The 21915-nt window shown below is 43.2% G+C and overlaps 1 protein-coding gene across 1 annotated transcript in view; it reads left to right on the forward strand.

Moving 5' to 3' along the window:
* Positions 1-21915, forward strand: part of LOC131294358 (uncharacterized) — a 41074-nt gene that overhangs the window by 15836 nt on the left and 3323 nt on the right. The window contains exons 7-10 of the mRNA XM_058322406.1: positions 914-1087; positions 10987-11016; positions 21445-21636; positions 21709-21858. Coding sequence (XP_058178389.1) covers positions 914-1087; positions 10987-11016; positions 21445-21636; positions 21709-21858 — 546 coding nt within the window. The remainder of the gene's footprint in view (positions 1-913; positions 1088-10986; positions 11017-21444; positions 21637-21708; positions 21859-21915) is intronic.

Here is a 21915-nt window from a genome sequence, read left to right on the forward strand (position 1 = left end):
ACGCTTGTTAACTTTTTCAGGACCATAAGCTATTCAAGACTAAAATTGGCAATACAACACAATATTTTGGCTATTTGGGGTGTAAAATAAGAGAATTTCACCAGGAAAACCTAGCAGTCGGTGTAGGATATTTATAATATCATGGGAAATATTTTTCCCTATGAACCATAAAAGTAAATAAATGACGAGTATAGTTATAATATCAGAATTTCTTTTATTTGCTTTCCAATACAAATTACATATTAAAAATAAAAAAAAAGATCTTAGCCATTTCTATAAAAAATAATAAATTCATCAAGTCCAATAATTAACTTTCCAAATACTAAATTGTTGCTGTTGGTTAAACACACGAATGGATTGATTTTGGAACAATTCATTTTGATAGTTCTGTTTGTTTGTTTATTCGTTCAAAAAGACATTTGCCGCCTTTAACATAATGTTTTCGTTGATGTATCGTTTCAAAAGTATCGTTTTGATAATAATTGAACAAACATTAACGAGTTTTGTGGATGGGAAAAATATTTCCCTTGGTCGTGAACAGTAAGTTATCGGAACTCTTTAAATCGGGTCAAATTATGCCTTGACAGTCTTAAATATGAATGCACTATTCAACATTACAATTGTATTGATAATTAAAAGAATAATATAAGTAAGAAAACAGTGGCCCTTCGGTCACAAATCTTTCTTTTCTTTCAACGTAATAAGGTTGTTTAGTTACGAGTTGGCAATAAGTGGAGCTTAGGAACTTTGTAATACCGCTATTGTTTAATCTAATTTAGTTTTTGCAGATTGAATTATGCTCGTATTTGCAATGTTTTATACTATTGCGAATTGATGTGAAATCTGTATTTTTTGCTTATACTCGCCATACATATACTAATTAGTTTCGTACGTCTCATTATTCCTCGACCAGCACGACGTCCCACCAGGTAAGCATGCGTTCATCGTCATCAGCCAACCGAAGGGCAATTTGGTCTGGATATCGACCGAGGCATCCGCAGGGGCCGCCCCGAACGCCGCGTCCCGCGACGAGAAGGAAAAGTACAAGCCCCGTCTGCAGACCTGGAACGAGTGCGACAGTGTGCAGGTACGTTGGCGTTGCCTTACTCGAGGAAGAGAAAAAGAAAAACAAGGACCCCCCATTTTCCCAACGGGCCCAGGGATGCGCCATAATCACAATGGTGTGACTGTGGAAGGGGGAAAGGGTCTGAGCAGGTTGATGCAACGAAATGCATCCAAGCGAGCATTCTCCGCACCAGGTTTCTCGAAAGCCTGTGGGAAAACCTTGCCACAGATGGGTTTAATGAACGTATCCTTCGCAGACACCGAATCGGAATTTGGCGTTCACCAGTTTCATCACACATTCACACACCAATGTACACAGACACACACACACACCCTTAGACAGAAGAGTAGCGAATAATTTCACCAACATAAATTGCACCTACGCAACATCGCACACGCAAACAACAACAACAAATCAACCCTTCCTGCGGGGAGCATGCCAACCAACTCCACCGAACACAAAAACCTTTCGGTCTCGGTGTGCGTTTCACTGCTCGCCGGCTACTTTTAGCTTTGACCCCGATTTTCCCTAATCCTTTTCCGCGCTCGATCAAAGGGAATCGATAAAAGGCGAAGCTAAATTGAACAAAAATTGCCAATCGAGGTTCCACTGTTAAAAACGCTGGTGTCCACCCTTTGTGTGCCTTTCGTGTGTGTGTGTGTGTGTGTTTGCATGTGTCTGCAATGCATGTAGAAGAGGAAATGAATTGTACTAGTTCCTGTTACCCAGGCGAGCGCGCAAACGAACAGCCTCCGAAGGCCGGCCTACCCCGTAACTCGGCGTCGAAACCACAATGTGCCATTCCGGTGAACAATATTTACTCACCCTCCATCGCCCCCTTACGTGCCACACCCGGCCGTGCGAGACCGTACCGAGTGTGCCGGAAGTAAAGCCAAAGCATATTCCCCGGCGTCATCCGGCTCACGCCGGCGTGCGGGATTCATTTCAATCCACCATTCACCGAGTCGAGGCCGGCACCGGGTCGTTTCGCCACCGGAACGGACGCCACGGCTTGCCAATGCAATGCCACCCCCTCTAACGTGTCCTTTTTGCTGTCCCAGAGTTTCCTTCTTTCCCTCCTTCCGCATGCCGGCACGCATTGCGGGGGAAAAAGGCCCGTCAAATAGCACCGTTTAGAAGAAGTGCATCCAGCATTCGAAGCCGACATGCTCTGGGGAGGGTTTGCGTGATGTTCGCTATTTAAACAAAAACCCGAACGCCGGTGCACTTGCATCCGATGCACATGCTGTAGGATGCAATTTTTGCAATCCCCCCAGCTCGGTCGTCATTTCATTACCCGGGGGGGACGATGGTGGTGCTGGCTTCCGGAGGATCTTTTGTCAAGGAGCCTATTATTGCATTTTCACCATCACACAAACTGGGCCGATGCATGATGGTTAAATTGTATAATGCATCCATTGGGCGTTTGCATAGAACCTATAGAGAGAAAAAAAACGGGATTATAGATTTTTTGCTTCTTCTCTTGTTTGCCACTTCTTTACACAAACTGAAAATATATTTTCCATTCCGCCCCATTGTCGATCCGTAAGCCTTCGACTTGCCGCGTTACACCTTTTGCTGTTATTACCTTTTTTATTTGAGATACTCGTTATCGTCCATTTGTGTGCCTGTGTGTGTTTTCCGTAAGGTTTCCGTTTGTTTGCTGTTTATTTTTTTTTTCCTTTACCACCCTTCCTTTATTTCACCCATTATCAGGTGAATCATGGTGGGCATCGGGCCGGAAAAACGGGTCCCTCCTTTGGCTTTGTGCCCTTTCCCGGAAAAGGGTTCTAAATAACATAAACACAGCCCCCCTTCTCCCGGTTCCAAAGGTTCACCGGTGGGAAATGGAAGAAAAATGACACTTTTTCTTTCGAGAACTTTCCGTATTTCTTTACAAGTGTAATTTGTTATTTCTTTCCCCCACTTCCACTTGGGGTAGGTTGGTGAAGGAAAAACATGCCTTGACATTTTCCGAAAGTTTTTCTACTGCTCACCGTTTGATTTCTCAGATTTAAAGCCCTTTTCCATTTTGTTTCAATCCATGGACTAATGGCACTTTTATTTGCACTCTTATGAATTTTTATTTTACAAACTAATGGCCGTGGAAAAATTCACCTCCCACATACTATTGTTGTGTTCGAAGAAAATAATCACAAATAAACTTTTAATGTTCGAGTTGGAAAAAGTGAAAGGCTGTTCAAATTAACTAAACCCTGTTCATACCCTTTACGAGTACCACAAACAACACCGACGCAGTGCAAATATTTCCTACCGTGCCCGCATTGACCCCTAGAATTTTCCCCAACCACCGAACCCGCGTCCCCGCTCGTGGTGCGTTAATTAAGGAGAGCAGATTTGGACAGTGGTAACGGTGTGCTAAATATCTGTGGGCTACCAGCATGGAGAGATTCACTTGCCGTTCCATGTTGTTTCGATTCCATGCGCCGGAAAATCCCACCCAAGAGGGAAAGTTCTCCCTACCTTAGGTTGGGTTCATCACCGCCGCTTTAATCCCACCAAAGTTTTCCGTAGATTCGAGCACTGCAGCGGTAATTAAAAGGAGTCTTGTTTCAAGTTTTAAGCTAGGTGTGGTACATCACTTTGTGCTTGAGCTAAGAAGTTCAATAACTTCTTCGCCGGAAGTGTTCCGGTATTTACTTCAATAATGTTTATTTCGGTCCGAATGCTTCCTTACAATTTTGTTAGGATATATTAACGTTTGTTATACTACAAAAGAATTATTGGAAACTTTCTTAACAGTCAACCGAACTATTAATAATTTTATCAAATACTATCAAAACAAAATCCACCACCAGGCCAGAAAAACTTGTTCGTCAGATCCTTCAACCACACACAGTTTCGGTCAGTAATCCTTCCTATCTATCCGTTCTCCAGCGTCCCGGCCGAAAAATGCTGTCTAAGCGTGAAAATAGTCCACGGTTGCGTAATAAACCGGGCTCGCCGCACTGGAGCTCATTAATCAAGCACATCTTCCTCGACTTCCGGCGACTTTGCTTGCGACCTCGGCCGACCTCCGGGTATCTTTTGCAATCGCTTTTCACTCTCCCTATGCTGATACAGAGCGGAATAAAGAAGAGCACACAAAAAAAGGAAAAGGAATGATGTTCGAAAAATCGTCCCGATCGGAGGCCTTTTTCCCAACGCCGGCGCCTGGCCACGGCGATAAGGGCCATGATATCGTCTTCCATTCATTATCTTGCAGCAAATACCACCGGGGCCCCGAAAATGTCCGAATAGTAGAGAACAGCAAAGGACGGAGGTCTCTTGAATCCGCTGACCGTTGTCGAAGAGATGCCTTCATTAGGTCTGCTCTAGGTGTGTGTGTGTGTGTGTGTCTGGGGAGGTGTTTTGTTGAGTATTGAGCTTCACTCCATTCGTTTATCTTTCGAACCCACCTTCGAACGGCGAAGTTATAATGGACAAGAGGGCAAATATTCAACAGACATTCGAGCTTAGGTTTATTTTTGCTTTCGTTTCGTCATTCGTGGCTAGCATTCGGTGCTGATAGAGTATAAGGCTGCGGTTAATAGTCGGGTTTCTCATACCGGGCAGGACGCTGTTCACATCCTTCACCCGCCAGAACCGTGTTCCGAAAACTAAACACTCTGCAGTTAATGGGAGCGAGCCATTTTACTTATCATTTTTCATTTTTTATGGTGTATTTTATAGCACTTTATTGATCCACTTCACCCCTGGTTGGGTTTTGTTGTGAAAGTAAAAAATATTAATGCGAAAATTGGAAATTATTTACCAACCACCGCTAGCGGTAGTGTTTAATTTCAACCGCAGGCTCAATTCCACTGTGGAAAACGAAATAAACATGGTTAAACGACAACGGAAAACCAAACACACACACACGACACCCGAAACCCGGACAAACCCGAGGCACCCAGGGGAGTGCAGGCAGGCGCAAAATTGAGTGATTATCAGTAGCATCGAGGCAATAAACATAATTGCAATTCGATTGCATCAATTACGCCCATTACGGCCATCTCGGGTGGCCGTAACGTTTCTTTGCCCGTATCTTGCCACGGGGAGGGAGGAAGGAGGAGGAGATGGCAGGGGGTCTGCTGTTAAAGAGGAATAAGTGCGAAAGCCCAAAACTATTTAAAAATCCATTCCATGGAGTCCACACCGAGCGCACGCCGTGCCGAAGGAAATGTTGCTAAAAACAACTCTGAAACGGTTGGTATTTTTCCGCTTTCATTCTCTGTTTCGATTGCGACTGTGGGGTTTCCCCAGTGCAACGAACACAAATGGAAACGCCAAATAAATTACCAACACGATTCATCCGGTGGCCGTTTGGCGCTTACTTCAATATCAAAAGGCATTTATTTCAGTCAGTCAACTAACTTTGAAGCATCGCGCAAAAGGACTTTGAATCAAATTGTTTGGAACGGGGCTGGACATGGAATAGGAAAATTAAAGTGTTCCAATCCGTTCGTCCTTCCGGGGCGGAATGAGAGTTGTTTCATTTGTCCTAATGTCCCATTAAACGGCCAAAGTCTAGCCGGTGGAATTGATTTCATCTGACATAAATTGAGTTTTTATGATTTTCCGTCTCCCACAGGACTCCACCTTGCCATTTCCGCGCATTCGAAAGTCCGTTGGATAGAAAAAGCGATTCTTTTTCGAGGTTTCCTCTCTCTCTCTCTCTCCCCTATTGCGCTATTGATTAGACGATCGAACGAACTTTTGACACGCGAACGGGCAGCACCAACCGATCGTTGCACAATTCGCTGAAAAATGCCTGTCAGCACCATTTGGCCTGGCTGGAAAATTCGTGTCAATGATGCACCAGCGGGTCGGTCCCTCGCGACGTACCGATGTATCGCTTGCCGCTGCGTGTCCTACTCGATTTCACACGCACACACACACACACACACATACACCCATACAAGTGGTGAACTTTTTACGCAGTGTTTAGCGCATTGCCGTGGCGTAAAACGTAATGCGTCTGGCAGATTTCCATCTCCTTCACCTCAATCCGAGGAGTTGCATGTGCATTGTATGGGGGAAGCAAACAAAAAGTTCGAAAATGAAAACTAGGAAACACACACACACAGCATATCGTTGCAAAAAAACCCGCGTCAAAACAATCCACCCCCCGTTTGGTCAAAAATCAACGATCCACACGTCCCTCAAACTAGGTCACCAACGTTTTAAACTCGTCCACTCGCTGACGACTCCCAGTGGTTAGGTGGAAAATTGGGGCCAAAGACAAAGACTGGGGCTTGTTTTATGCAAAGTGTTTGCATTGGAACTTCCGCTGCTGCGAGTTCCGTGCCTTTACCGGATGCGTTCGCCTGGAGATGGAGATCGGTTTCGGTTGTGGAAGTAATAAGCAGTTGAGCCTTAAAACGAAGCGAGACCATCACCAGGATTTCCTTGAAAATAAGATAGATAGAACCGAAGAATGGGGTATGCATGAACATGATACAAAATTTTGTAGCAAGCTTAATTGTGACGAATTGATAAGAATTAGTTATCAGGATAAATGTGAGCTAGATATTCTCAAAACAGTTATTTATTATATATTTTGCAAAGACAAATATTTTCATCAACTTTTGTGTGTTTTTCAGAATTAATTGTGTTTTTTTGGTCATTGTGCTGTTTTGGTCGCATTGGTCCCTTTTGTTTATTTTTAATTTTGAATTTTCTTGACAAACCCCTGGCTAAAACACGTCTATAGATCTAGTTTTTTCTTCTCATTCTTCGTTCTAGTTTTTTCGATTCAATTTTAATTTTGTGAACAGTTACGTTATACAAATATTTAATCGAACCAGACATTGTGTTATGTTGTTTTTTGTTTTCATTTCAATCTTTTCAAATATACAAGACCCAAAACTGGGAAATTTTAAATCTAAATCTCTGATTATCACATGAAACTTTTCCTCCAAATTAAGTAGAAATATAGTTAATGGTAAAACATTTAGCAATAGATTTTCCTAACGACATTCTAGACATTCAAAAGACTTTCAATTTATTTTCCCTTGTATGTTGTGCTTACCATAACTGGAAAAGTTGCGCATTGTAATCCGTAGAACATTCTACCGGTAGGAGAATTTTTCATTACGTTCGTAGCATGGGAAATTGCATACGCTGTTCTACTAAATTGGAGCACCGCTCTCCTGTGGAGATGTCACTATTTAAATCCAGTCCAATAATCTAAAGCTCACACAAGCGCGCGCACACGGTTTGGAATTGGAATTGCAAATGACCTTCAAACTGTTTTCCCAACTGAGACCTATCCTATCCGCATAACAACCAGTCCAGCACCAACACTTGCCCTCGATTCTGTCGATGACGACGACGATGCATGATGATGATGATGACGATGATGATGATGTGGTGTACTATACCTACCGATGGTGTCATAATGGCTTCCTCACGCCTCGTAATCGGCTTTGCTAAAATATTCAAAAAAGGAATCCCTGTTGACCTTGTTCGGGAAAGTTATACTTCGGTTTGGGTGTATTGGTGTGTGTGTGTGCCATGCTCGTTGCATTGGGGTGGAATGCATTGGGAAATCGATATCGATGCCCCACCGTGCCGGATAGGGAATTTCGCTACCCGATGTAAAGTTGGAAACGGGCGAGAAATTAGGTTTGAACTATCCATAAATTATCCGCACCGAATGCAACCAAGTTCAACTTTTCGATTTATATCGCTGGGAAATCTGTTAGAGGAGGGTCGTAAAACCAGTTGCATCGACGAGAGAGGCGAAGGATAATGGACCTTTGTAAAATAGATATATTTATGTGGATATAAATATATTAACCAACGCCCGGACACGTGTGTGGAACTATGCAGTTACCGTCGGGTTGGGTGTAGACCTGAGGGTTTTATTATGCGAGTTCCACCCACAAGGGGAAGGATTCGAAAGGAAACAACTCGCTGGTAGTGACATGAATTTATTATCCTACCCGATGCACGTTGGGAATGCAAGAAGGACCAGCTGACGGGAGTGTCGATCCTTCCGAAGGTTGGCTGTAAGTTTGCCGTTGACAGTGCCGGCGGGTCGGCTCTAGAACCCGAGAAGGAGGTTCTCGAAGTCGGCTGAAGCGGGATGGATTGAAAGATTATGATATACACGATGAATATTTAAAGGTACAGCCAGGGGCTCGTACATGCTCATCAGCCACAAGTTGACTGTATGCAACATGCATCGTCGTGCATTGTGTGCCTCCGGGTACCGAAGAAGACTTCACATTGGCATCTGCATGATGCCTTTAGGGGGAGAGTGGGTGGAATCTATGGGAAAAGTTAACCGATGTATCCCCACCCCACCGGAGAAGGACGAAAGCCACAGGCAATAAAGCATGCTTTGGTCAATTTTACGAAGTTGTTGTGGTCTTGTGTGCTACCATTACGATCTTCCGCTTGGGCGGTGAAATTGTTTTGCTTTCCGCTGAAAACAGAGAGAGAGAGATAGAGAGAAATGGAAAAGAATGAAATGCATTCCGAATCCCTCAGGGAGGGAAATGAAAATAACAAACGGTACATTACATTCCTATTATTACACCGATGGCAGCTTTTCACTCCACAAAAAAAAACCGAAGTTGTTTTAAAATGCCACCGAGAAATTCCGGGAAGGACCTAAACTCCGGCCAACCCATTTCACTCTTCGGTAGCATTTTTATTAAGCCGGTCACATGTTGGATTCCACTCGGATGATCACTTTTTTTTTATTCTTCCCCATATTTATACGGACTTTTATCACGCTTTATCCGGTGGTTATGCCGTGTAAATGGTATTTCATTTTATTAACCTTCGAACGAACCGGAACAATTTTCAATCGAAACCCCCCTCCGAAAATCGGAAAACGAATGCGAGATTTATGGCTCATCATTTGCTCGGGGAAAATAAAAATTTATCTCCCAAAAACCGACGGCTTTATAATCCTGTCCAAAAGGCGACTGGGAAGGGAAAGCGTCGTTAGGCGGCGGGGCTGGGGGGAAAACTTTGAAACTTTGTGCCCTTCGCCCGCGAGGTTCGACTTTGCAGTGTTCTTCACGTTGATTTGGCGCGTGATGTTTGGCGTGAAATCAGTCAGGATTTCTTTGCCATGGGTATTCCTTGGAAATATCAATATATCGAACGGAGAGCGCCCCAGCTGGCGGAGGATAATCATCCTGGTGGAACGAGGCCACGGGACGTTGTGTATAGCGAAGTGACAAAACTTTAGCTTCGAGTGAAATTTACGACTCGTTTTTTTATGAAATTGCCACCGATCGCAGGGTGGTAAAAGTTATTCCCCACCATTCTACCGCATCCCCATACCGACCGTGCGTCGTTTCACCTTAAACCCGAAAGAAACCCGGAGAGCATCTTTCATCTGCGTCCTTCTGCTACTTTCTTCGCCGAACAATGTTCGGTTAGTCTACGCGGGCCCGGACAGTTTCTCTCTGCGACGCACACCGCCCGACGTAGGCTTCCGTTTCCTTGTCGACTTTTATCTGCAAAACGCCTAAACGTGGATGCCATTAACTTTTCACAGTGTAACGCGCCCCGTAATAAGCATTGTAAGCGCATATCATAATGCTCTCCGTGCTTTCCGCCAAGGGCCCGGAGGCCTTGTGCTTCACCGGCGGAAAAGCTGCGTACGGAAAAATTCCCTCCATTCCTCAGGAAATATGAAAAGCGAAACAAAAAAGACACCACGTGAACACAAACGCACGCACACAAAACATTTTTCCATTCGTCAAGCAAAAGCTGAATACTTTTACACAACAACCACAATAACGAAAAGCCCACACACTCTTGAACACACGCTGGTAGACGGTTCCGATTTGATTGCACTCTACTCCCAAGGGGAGTTTACAGGGGGAGGTGTCTGCTTGAGGATCACAAGGAAGAACGTGCACTTGACAGCGTCACAATGTATCTGATCGTAGCCAAGCCGTTAAAGTGTTTAATACTTTAAACTTTTTTTATAATAAATGTTTAATGTAAAGTTTTGTTTGAAATTAAATTAGAATTTAAACTACAACGTTCGTGACGTAAATGACTTCAGAACAAAATCATTCTGCAACGAATTTTCTCGTTCGTCAGTTGCATACATTCCGGCGCATCAAATGTATCGAAGTGCACGTTATTCCTTTTTACAAATCATGGGTTTCCAAAATCATTCCTACGTTTCATAGGTTAAGCGTAGAATTTTTCTATTGGATGTTACTAGGGAAAGGAACATGAATCTAGATATTTATAATTAAATGATAAAACATTGCCAAACATAGATCAAACGCCCAATGTAAATCGTAACTACCTCCGTATGTTGAGTAGGTACCGTAAAATCGTTCTTTATAGTTATCGTGTAATCGGAAGAAAGCAGATTTTTAGTTAACATGGATGTACAGAAGTGTTTTGCTGTTCTCTCATGAACATCTCGAACACCGAATGCATGGCCAGAGAAACATCAAACAGTACAAGCGATTACATTAAATTATCCATGTTTTCTTGTGTTTATGTTCGTTTTCACATCACTCTCCCGAGTAAAGGAAGGGAAGGGGTGGAGGCTTTGGCTAGCTGCCACTTCCGACATAACCTTATCTTGACAGCATAAATCCCCGTGCTCTGACGCAGAAGGCGACCAGCTGCTGCTGCTGCTGCTGCTGCTTCGTGCTCTGCTTCTTGGCACAAGCTTGTTGATGCTCTTTTCGTTATCCTTACGGTCTTTTTTTCTCTTGTTTTCTTTTTCTTCTCTTTTTCTTCTTCTTCTTGTTCTTCTTTTCCATTTTCATAATCTCCTACCGATCATCAAACAAACAAACAAAAACCAATTTTCGTATGTAAAACTAATTAAAAACCCGACCATGACCACCATGGCTACGATCACCCGTTACGCGCCGTTACCGTGTGCTAATGCGTTACGCGTTACCATTCAAACGCCACAGGACAGCACGAATCCGAAGTGGAAATCAACGGTAAAGTGTGCAAATTCTACCGCTAACTCATACCCCTTTTTCTTTCGTTTCCCTTCTTCTACGGCGGCCTTGCAGTTCGCTCTTTCCGTTTTTCCCCGTTTTTCACAGTTGCATTTTTACGCTTCCGTTTTATTTTTTCATTTAGTTTGTCACGTCACCGTTTTCTCACTAGTTTACACCAATCTCACTGTCTCTCTCTCGCTCTCTTTTTGTCGGTAACTTTCTAGTGCTCACTCTAGTACTCTTTCCGGTTCCCACTCGATACCGATCCCCCGATTCCGATGGGAAGCTATGGTACAATTTAGAAAGCGCACCACTCGAGTGCCACTTTTCTCGTTCGGCATTTCCATTCAACCATCGTTCACCCACAAGTTTTCAGCTAAAACACCCCACATTTACCAATCCTGCAAGAAAAAAACAAACATGCCTACAGTAGAACAGCATCGCATCGCTTCTAGTTCCACCGTTTTTGCCAGCCTCTCTTTAGCGAAACACCGTTTTAATGACACCTCACCGCCATTCGCTTTTCCAACAGTAACAAGTGTGTGTTTTTTTATTTCGTTTTGAATTCGGATTTGCACAACGAATACCGACAGACGATGCCCGGAATATCGGAAGAGTTCTCCGTTTCCGATTCACGAGTCGCGGTCACAATAAAACAAAAACTGAAAATTAAACTGAATCCACATGACAATGGCTCCCAAGTGCAGCGAAAGCCCAACCATTCCATCCAAGCACGTCGGGTGAATCGGTTTTCACAACTGTCCTTACTGCCCTTTTCGCTTGGTGACAGCTCGAGTGCTTACTGCCCCTTGTCCTGACGCACTTCACATGCACCATTAAGAGGTTGACGGGCACTCTGGCTGCACTTGTGCGATTAGATTGGCACACAAACAAGCAACCACCAATCCTCCACCTTCTCTATGATTGTTTAAAAAACGTGCATCCTCTTCGTGATCCTTTTTTCTTATTGTGTTTAGATTGTATTTCCTCATCCTTCTAGTGGCTCGTTTTGGTTGACGGTTGTTGAATGTGATTGTGTTTTGTTTTATTGTGTGCTGGAGAGTAATAGAGTAGACCTCCCCTTTCTAGTGAGCATGGTTTAACAGCTACGAGCTAATGAAATTTACAGCGTAGTTTAAATTCATTCCAAATTCATGTTGAAGTAAATACTGTTCATTGAAACGAATTAATTAATTATTACTGTGTGGCTAAAACCCGCACCGAAAAATACGAATAAAGTTGCCAATCATCACCGGGAACAATCAAAACAAGTTCCCAACGTACGTTGTGCCTCGTCCTCAGGTGTGTCGGGTGTGCAACTGACAAAGCGTCCAGAAGCCTTCAAGAGCATTCATGTTACATTCCATTTTCATCATTGTTCGGGCGCCAAACCCGTTCTTCTTTAACAGAAGCAGGCGCCATTACAGGCCCTTTCGGAGTTGATGCTCTGCTCTGGCGGCCGTTTTTCACTCACCATGCTTGATGGTTGGTTGGCAATTTAAAAATTACCCTCCCATCCCACATCATGATAAGCCCCGGTGAGTGCATGTGATTGGGTTAATGGTTTTTCCATGTACATTCTTTTCCGTTGAGTTGGGGTATTTTGGGGATTTTTCCCTTTCATCCTTCCGTTGTGCTGCCATAAAAATCGAGGAAAACTCTCCCAAAGTAAAGGGAAAGGTTTGCTTTAAACATTTCTACCCAGACGTCCGCTCTACCAGACGCTCGTTCAAAGGTTTGGCTGGGAATTACCTCAATCAAACAACGATCAGCGATGCAATCTACGGTTCCACGGGGTTGGGTTGGTGCACATTGTCTTTTTGCTGCTGTTTTTTTTTCCTGGCGAAAAAAGAAGTAACTCACGTTTTCCAACGGTCGATGAAATGTCTCCCTTGCAAAGGAGAAATATTATTTCCCCCTTTAAAAAAAACCCCATCCCCTTAGCCAATGCTAACGCCGTTAGTAATCTTGCTGATAACAGAAAGGAACACACGTACCAGTTGTACTACGACAACGACGACGACGACGACGACAAGAGTGGCTGCACCTGACAGCAACTTTTCACGAGACAGGAGTTTCCCCCCCCTCACTCGATGGCACTCTTATCTGGCACCGTTGAAGAAGCCGTCCTAGCCGTCATGGCGACACTAGACAATGTGCATTGGGTGCTCTTGTCTCTTGAAGATACATCTTCCACGGTTTTGCGGGAGGTCGACGGTGCCGACAACACGATGTTAATACGCATCCTGAAGATAGCGATCGCATCGCACCGGCACCAGCACAAGCGGTACGTGTGTGTGTGTGTGTGTGTGTGTGTCATTTTTCATAAGCGAAAGAGAAAATACTTATCTCCACTTCTACGCAGCCCAGCTCCTGGAGTATCTGCCAAACGACGTGGTTTCATGCAACCATTTTCCTACTACAAGAGCTAGGTACAGAGAAAAACGTGGTACAATGTGTCGAAGTGAAAGAAGTGAAATAGGGGTGGGTCGGGAAAGATGACACTGTGCATTGAATTAAATTACACAAAAATCGTTAACTTTTGCGTCGACATTGTGTTGGGCGTTGCAAAGATCATTTGCGCTGTCTTTAATAAACTTTATCGGAAGATTCTGCCCATTTAAGGAAAAGTAAACTTAAAGGAACGAAAATGAATATTTTCTACACTTAACTCCTTCACAACGCAACGTTCTGCCACTGTTCAAACGATTCGAAGAGTAAAAATAAGAACAGACCGAGATTACCAAAATGTATTCCTTTGCCAGCCCCTTTTTAATCAAATTAATTGCTACCGAATTGAGTTGTAACGGTCATTCGTTTCCATTTTGTTTTACTTTTATTTTTTTTTTTTTACTAACCTGCCGAATTGGAAATCCCTTATCCAACCCGTCTCAGACCGGCAACCACACGGCGGGTAATGTTTTTAATTCTCGCATCCATAGCCGCTCGGGAAACAATTTCGGTTCGGTTTCCCGCGTTGCGGTCATTCGGAAAATTGCTCATTTTTTTATCCTTTTGCTTCCGGTTTTCGGAAGTGTCTTTCACCGTGCGGGAAGGGAGTTCAACAGAGTATAGGGATAAATTAGAAAAAAGGACCAAACACTGAACCCAAATGGTTACAATGTCCGCTCGTTTGCGGTTGGAGGCCGGTTCACCGAGAGCCGTTTTTCGATTCCGTTTGGCAATAAAATACGCTGTACGTAAATCGAACTACGGTGGGATAATCATTGAAACGCATTACGCAAGGAACCCAGCGCCCGGTGGTAACCTTCACAATCCAAAACCTGTCCTAACACAAATCCCGGCAACGCTTGGAATCCTCGCAACAGAGACACGGAACATTAATCACCGAGTGATCCAGGGAGGCGAAAGAGGGATTGCAAGGGCGTGTCCGGATCCTTCTCAATCACGGAGTGGTCCATTTCCCATGGAAGGGTGGCCAATCGGGCGACGGGAGAGATTTTCAGCCCATCATTTTTCCATGCGCCTGCCAGTGTCTTCGAGATGAACCCACAAACGTCGGCTCATTTAATTTAATCAGATCAAATCGCTTGATCCACCAAGCCTCCTCCAAACCAAGGGATGCGAGCTGAGGAGGGGGGGTTGTTTGGATCTGGATCATCCATCTTAAACCCTCCCTCCGAGTGGGGTAGATTAGGTGCCGAGGGTTTTGGTCGTTTCGTGCTAGAATACTATCATCGTGGGGTTATTGCAATGGAGGATAATATAACGCACACCTTTTCGGTTGCGGATGTGGAAAGCACCTGCGAACACATGTGTAGGTCGTTACCTGCTTTCATTCGCTCTTCCTCTCATGGTTTATTCATTGCCAAATGGAAAGTCGAGGGAAATGGGAAAGAGTATGTGAATGGGGAAAATAAAATGCAACCAAACTGTATCTTTTCATCAAAAGAAGAATTCCACAGAATTTTGATGTTCAAATTTGCTACTATAAAAATGTGAAATGGTCTGCAAATAAAAAGAGCGCCTCACCATAATAAATAGATCATTCGTCTGGGTTCATTGGTTGAATGTTATAGCGGAAGTACTGTACTTTTTATAGCTTTTCTTCTATGAAAAATAAATAAAAAAAAATAACATCTATAATATTTAATCATAAATACAATAAAAACTAACTGTTTTAAATTATCTAAAGAATTAGCAAGCGGTGCAAACATTTGTAAATACCCTATTGAAAACAAAGCTCAACAAACAGGGCACTCTAGATTGAACTCATTCATCGAACAAAGACGACAGATGATGGAATTTTCATCCTTAGCTATCTTAGATTTCCGAATAAATGTCCTTTTAAACGGAAGAGCATTTGTTGATTTGGTGTGTCTCCTTCCCCAGTCCAAGTTTAAGAAGTTCGGCAACAACCGACACTTTTATTTGCAAGCGTGTATCGTGTTTACACAAGTGTTTGAGTGTGTGTCCTCGCGTCAGCTCGACGTTCTTTAAGACGATTTAAAATGGTTACCCAAAAGCGAACGATGAACGGTTTTTTTATGCTTTGTACATTTTTCGCCCCCTCCTCTCACTTCGCGTCTGTAAGCCCCATTTGCTTTTATGATTAGGTGGATTTTCTTCCACCGCGAATGATTTCTCCGGGGAAATTGGAGCAAATTTTTAACCACCATGTGCTCGTGTGTTGATCACGCTTGTTGATCTTTCGCCGGCTCATTGGGAGCGTGTTTTTTTTTTTGTCTCCATCCCGTTTATTTTTTGGGCAAAGACAAGGCAATGCGTTGGTGCGTTGGAACGGATCCCACACAAAGACAGAAGATGAGATAACAAGAACGAAAAAGAAAATCGATTTTTTAATGTTTAACTTTCAACTTTAATGTTGAATCTTTCGAAGCGCCTTTTAAAGACGCAATGGAAGGAAGATAATTTTATTTGATTTCCCACAACAAACACAGCCGAAGTCGTTGAAAGTCCGCCCAACGGAATCAAGCATAAATAAAATGAAAGAACTTGTGAAAGGAAGTTTGGAAACTTGGAAACATAATGAAAAAGAATAGGAAAAACAAACACAGGTTTTATATAAGAACTTCCCCTTATCTCTAGATTTTAAAATACCAGTAGGAATAATTTATGCGGGTCGATGGAAAGTGTTGCCACATTTTTCCCTCAACGACACCTAAAGTACTCCACCTTGCGCAGAACCGCACTCTTACAGCCGATTATTTGGCCCTTTAAATTATGATCCTTTTCGAATCAAATCACTAGGTCCTAGTCTTTTAGCAAACCCCTTCCGGGATGGTTATTATGAGATACGGAAATTGCGGATAGTTTACGGATTAAGGACTTTTCCGAACGATGGCGGGGAAAAAAATGGAACGGGATTAAACTACCCTCAATAATGATGACGGGACGGGTCCCTTTTCAATTTCAATGAATGAGATTAAGAATATGCTAATAACGTTCCTTTAAGCTTGGACACCGAGAGGTAGGGATTAACTCAAAGAAGCGTTCCGGCTTTGTGCGGAACTATAATGTAATTAGAAAATTTGCAAACAAACAGTGACAGAACACTGGAACAACGCGGGTATGCAACAAAGGCAACATCATCCTGAAAGACACCGTTGTCGAGAGAAACCACCACCACCTCGAAGCATCACTTTCTCGTCACTCTTAAACCGAAACAAGCCGTCTCCGGCTCGGCCCGTCGATGCTTGACGGTATTCAATGTGCGTCAAATGAAGCATAAAATAATGGCTTTCGAGGAACGGGCGTTGCAGCAGCAACACGGCCGATGGGACTCGCTGTCTCGCTGTCTGAAAGTCGGGATGAAAGCCGTTTGAAACTATTCACCAGCTGCAGAACAGTGAAAGGATGAAACATGGCGGTATAAGGCTCATTAAAATTGTAAATCCTGGCGCATTCAACCGAGTCACTTCTTTTGGAGAATTTTTTGCTTGCGTCGCCACCTAACGATACGTTTGAGCTGACAGATTCCCATTTCTCAGTTGTCAGGGGCTGGGATGAAATTTAAAATCCCAAAACATCTCCCGCTGATACGCATATCCTTTAATCATTAACTTCAAACTTTGGACATTTGAGGGATACTGGATTGTCAATTAAGTGAAGGAATGGTCCATTTCGGGGTTCAATGACATGAATCTAAAATCCATTTTTTTAAAACCCCCAGCTCTCCATTTCATGTGGTGTTAGAACATTGCTGCCTCATTTATGTTTTGAAAACGAAAGGAAAAAAAGGGTGATGATGGGTAATATAACACATCCATAAAGTTTATGAACTGCATCGGTTCACCCGCTTTCAACAATAGGACATCGCAAACTTTCGTCTTCTAAAACGAGTTCGAAAATAATAAAATTATTATGAAAGCAAAAATGGTTTGAAAATGATTTCCCAACCCTTTAGTCACACAGCACACAGCACAGGGGTTCTGAGTGTTTTCTTCTCTACATTTCCCTAACTTCAATGGAAGGCCTAGACAAGCTTTAATAAAAGGTTGAAGAAAGACACTTCCAGTTCAATGGAACCGTACCGGAAAGGCCGGTAAAGTGTTCGGAACGAGGTGAGAGGGTGCGAAACACGTTCGCGGGACGAATGGCTCGGGAAACCGTCAGGTTGAGAGGCCGCAATCGATCGATAAAAATTTCATCTCGCCTATCGATAAACGGGCGTTCTCGTCGGAGTTTTTGCTACCACGCACATTCCTTCCCTTGCAGAAATACAGAGAACCTGGAGTTCGCCCCGTCGAGAGCCATCTTCCAGTCGTAAAAACACGCCAATGCGATTCCATGATGCCATCGCCGTCGTAAGCACTTTTTATTAGTTATTATCGGGATTCATTATCTTCCACCAGTAGGGGAGGGTTCCTCCAGGAATTTTCCGACGATCCGACAACAACCTCGTGGTCGGAGGGAGAGTAGAGTTGGTGTATCGATATTTCCACTGTCGGAAAAGCGAAGACAATCCCTAGGGTGCCCTTGATAGGTTCACCACCACAACGTCACGGTGTGTGCCAGTGGGGAAAACGGAACGCACATGCACCATTTTCCACGCCGCACCAACGGAGATCGTAAATAATGCCACCGCTTCGTACCACCGCACAATGGGCATTCAGGTCTGAGAATCAACCTACGTGTCATGCCTACATACTACAGAAAACAAAACTAAGGGACAGCCTAAACTTCATATCCATGATTCAACCTAAAATTATGAAAAAATTTCTGATTGGAAAAAGAACATTATAGCTACCACAATAATTTACTTTGTATTTCAATATTTGTGGCAAATGCTGTTTAGGAAAACTATCTATTTTGTTTAAATAAACAACAAATTGTCTACTACGTTGAACCTTGTAATTCTAATCCATTAACAAGTTGACCGATTTCGCTTGACTCTTCATTCACATCACGCAGGTGCTAATTACAACTCTTTGTACTTACAACAGAATGCATAAATATCACAGTAGCCAAAGCGTTTTAGACTCGTTGAGGTTCTCGCAATTGTTGTCCTAAATATGGATACAGGCTGGCCCTGGTTTTCGTCGACCTCGGTTTTCGTCGTTTGACACTTTGTTCTTTACTCATACGATTCAATACATTTTGTATGACAGAAGATTCGAACATGAACGCATAAACGAGTGGTGCAGGTTTTCTGCTACAGACTACTTTGCTCAATCAGATCTATTTCAATTGAAGCACTGAATGTATTATTGTAAACCTACACGGCATAGAAACCAAAGAAGTAAAACGGAACATAAAACGATTGATGGTCATTGATTTGATGATAAAATATACAAACTTTGTAAGTCTTGAGTAGGTATTATAAACGTTAAACTTTAGTCCGCTAGCCTCGATTTTCGTTACTGTCAAAGTTCCGTTTGGTGACGAAAACCGCGGCCGGCCTGTATTAACCATATCGATCCTGAAGAACTGACTGACTGACCGACGCGGAAAATATTGCGTTTGAATTTATCGATAAATCGTGTAATAAATTAAATTTAGAATTTACTTACACATATGCACGGCTTCGAATGTTATGCCAGATTTTTACTCGTTCCTTCATGGCAACCCACGAGGTACCAGGCGCCTCCATCGGGAAAGCAACGAAGCTTGTGTCAACAGGTTTTTGTTCTTTTTTATTTATTTGTTTGCCAGTTAGGAGACCCTTTGTGAGGGAGTTGCCTCCAAATCCAAGTTTAAGTTTTAATTTCACGTAGATCAATCACGTTCGCAATTTTAAGCATTTGAGTAGTTATTTTACACTACAACTTCCTACAAAGTGCTCACTGTGCAACCCCCCCTGTGGGAGGGTTTCGATTTGTCCGCATGCGGCCTTTCTGAATCGGGGGAAAATAGGTGGAGCCGGGGCAGGAGAAATGGATCAGTCCAGGAATAGATTTATAGATGAGCATAAGCAGGGAAATTGTCATTTTGAAATCAATATCCCATACTCTGCAGGCCTTTGTAATCGCCCTTCCCGGAAAGGGAACTGCTGTGCAACAAATGAAGCCAACCCAACTGCTGCATACTTGCACTTACAACTGCTCGCATACTTCTCTTGTGCAATGGCGCTCAGAACGGTGCTTTGATGTTTGGCCAACGCGTTACGTCGCTTCCATGCCGGACGACACAGTCGACCGAAGAATGTCGCCTTAATTATTCCCTCCCACTGACTTTAGGGATGAACCCGTCAAGCTCAATGGTCAATGGCCGCAAGTAAAATGGAGAATGATTTCCACTGCCTTCGTTACCGGCCATTGATCGCTTTGTTTCCTTGACCAGCCTATTAATTAATCGGACCGAAGAGCAGAAGAGCTTCCCGGGAAAAGGAATTTCTTCTGCTGGAAGAGCAAATAAATCAACCGTTTATTTCATTGCATAGCTCATCGAGTGGAGCCTTTGTCCTAATTGCATTACACAGACGAAATCCCGTGCATGATGTAATTATTGTAACTGTTTGATGGTGCTTGGTAAAAGGAATTGATTGCATACCGATTGTGAGTTGGCGACGGACTTCTGCACCACAAGAACAGATCGTTTCTAGAATTACTAACTAGGTGATGGGGCTTGGGTTGTCAAATAAACAACGGCACGTAATTAACACTGGAAGAGACACTGTTGTTTAAAAACAATAAGCCGTGCAAATGTGTACACCTTTAACAGCCATTTTCATAGTTTGGAATAAATCTTTTTAAACGAATGGTTTCATTGGGAATGGAAATAATGGAAGTAGCAAAAAAAAGAAATGAGCTATGACATAAAATATATGAATGAACTTATGAATTAAAAACTTGACAGTAAAACAGGAGTAAAAATGTTTCAAGATTTAATTCGTTGTAAAAGTGATAACATGCAATGTTTATTTAAAACATTAATCTAAAAAGGTCATACGTATTACCTACATTTAAAAACCAACTGCGATGTTTTCGGGGCCAAATGAAATGTGAGCTGTACTTTTGTAGCTATTAATTACTTTTTCACGGAGTAAAAATTTACAGCGTGCTGGGTAAATGCAAATGTTATTTCTTAACGGTACAGTGTGTTCTTAACTGACATTAGTTTATATATTGTCTGAGCCTGGAAATTTAGTAATTTGCGTTTTAGCAAAAGTTTATTCCATCATCTCATACTTTCAAGCATTTGTTCTTCCATCTTTTGAATTTTTATGCAATCCACTTCAGTTAACCACTCAAAAAGCATGCATTATTTAGTTCGTTCGTTATTTTGTTTTACCGCTTTTGTTAGCAATGAACAAAGTTCCGGTGATCGTTAAAGCAAAATAAATTTTAAATGCATCAAAATCTACCGATTGGCAAACGATTGACATATTACTCTGGTGCGGAGTAAACAGGGAAACGCATTGAATAAATCAACGAATTGGATAGTATATCAACATCCACCTGAGTATTGCTTTAGGAACGCATCGATTTGAACTTTGTCCTTCCCGTGGTGGGAGAGGTTCGGAATGGAAGTAGAATATTCTTCGCTTTTCTAGATACTTCATGCACCTACCTCCTACACGTTTGCCAGCCCTTTTAGAGTAAGATTATAATGTTTGCCCATAGATGCGCATTTTGCTAGCATTCCTCACCATTTCCTTCCGCTAGTTGCAACCAAAACAACGGTGTACGGTATGCGAGTTTTAGTACGTCCCCGATACGGTGGCAAAGAGTAAGCTTTTCCGTAGTGTGCGCCACCATTTCTTCCTTCCAACTGTTCAATCCACGATCGTTGTCTCTATTTTACTCTGTCTCACTCTCTTTCTCACTCTGTTCCATTGATCTACTCTCTCTATCTGTCTTTCTATATCTCACTCCCGTGTCAAAAAATTTAATAAATCACCCCAAAGTAGTGTCTCACGATCGGCAAACTATCCCACACCAAGACCCTCGCGTTTTGGAAAACTGTTTAAATAATGCAATGAATTTGGTTTGGCTTTTACAGGACTACATAACCGTGTACGACGGTTACACGACGCGCGATCCGATCATTCTTAAAATCTGCGGCGGTGGACAAGCGATCCCGCAGGCCATCTCCAGCGGACCGGAGCTGCTGGTCGAATTCACCACCTCACCGTACGGCACCTTCAATACGCCCCAGACGAGCGGGCACTCGCTGCATGGCTTTCAACTCGAGGTAAGACCAGCACCAATCGAAAGGCCCTCACCCAAAGGTGACAAACTCAACTTCCATCTCGCCCCATTGCAGGTTTCGGTACGCTTCGTGGACCTGCAAACGCCAACGTACGCCAAAAGCAAGCGTATCTGCGAGTTCTGGTTGCGCGGCACTGGGCACGGTGTGTTGCAGAACCCCCTGCACTCGCTGGCCCCGAACACGACGTGCTTGTACCACCTCCAGGTAAGTAGACGGTAACGCCACCTCGCTGTATTTTCTCGCTAACGCTCTTCCTGTTCG

Source organism: Anopheles ziemanni, chromosome 2, assembly GCF_943734765.1.
Source record: "Anopheles ziemanni chromosome 2, idAnoZiCoDA_A2_x.2, whole genome shotgun sequence".
Classification (NCBI taxonomy): domain Eukaryota; kingdom Metazoa; phylum Arthropoda; class Insecta; order Diptera; family Culicidae; genus Anopheles; species Anopheles ziemanni.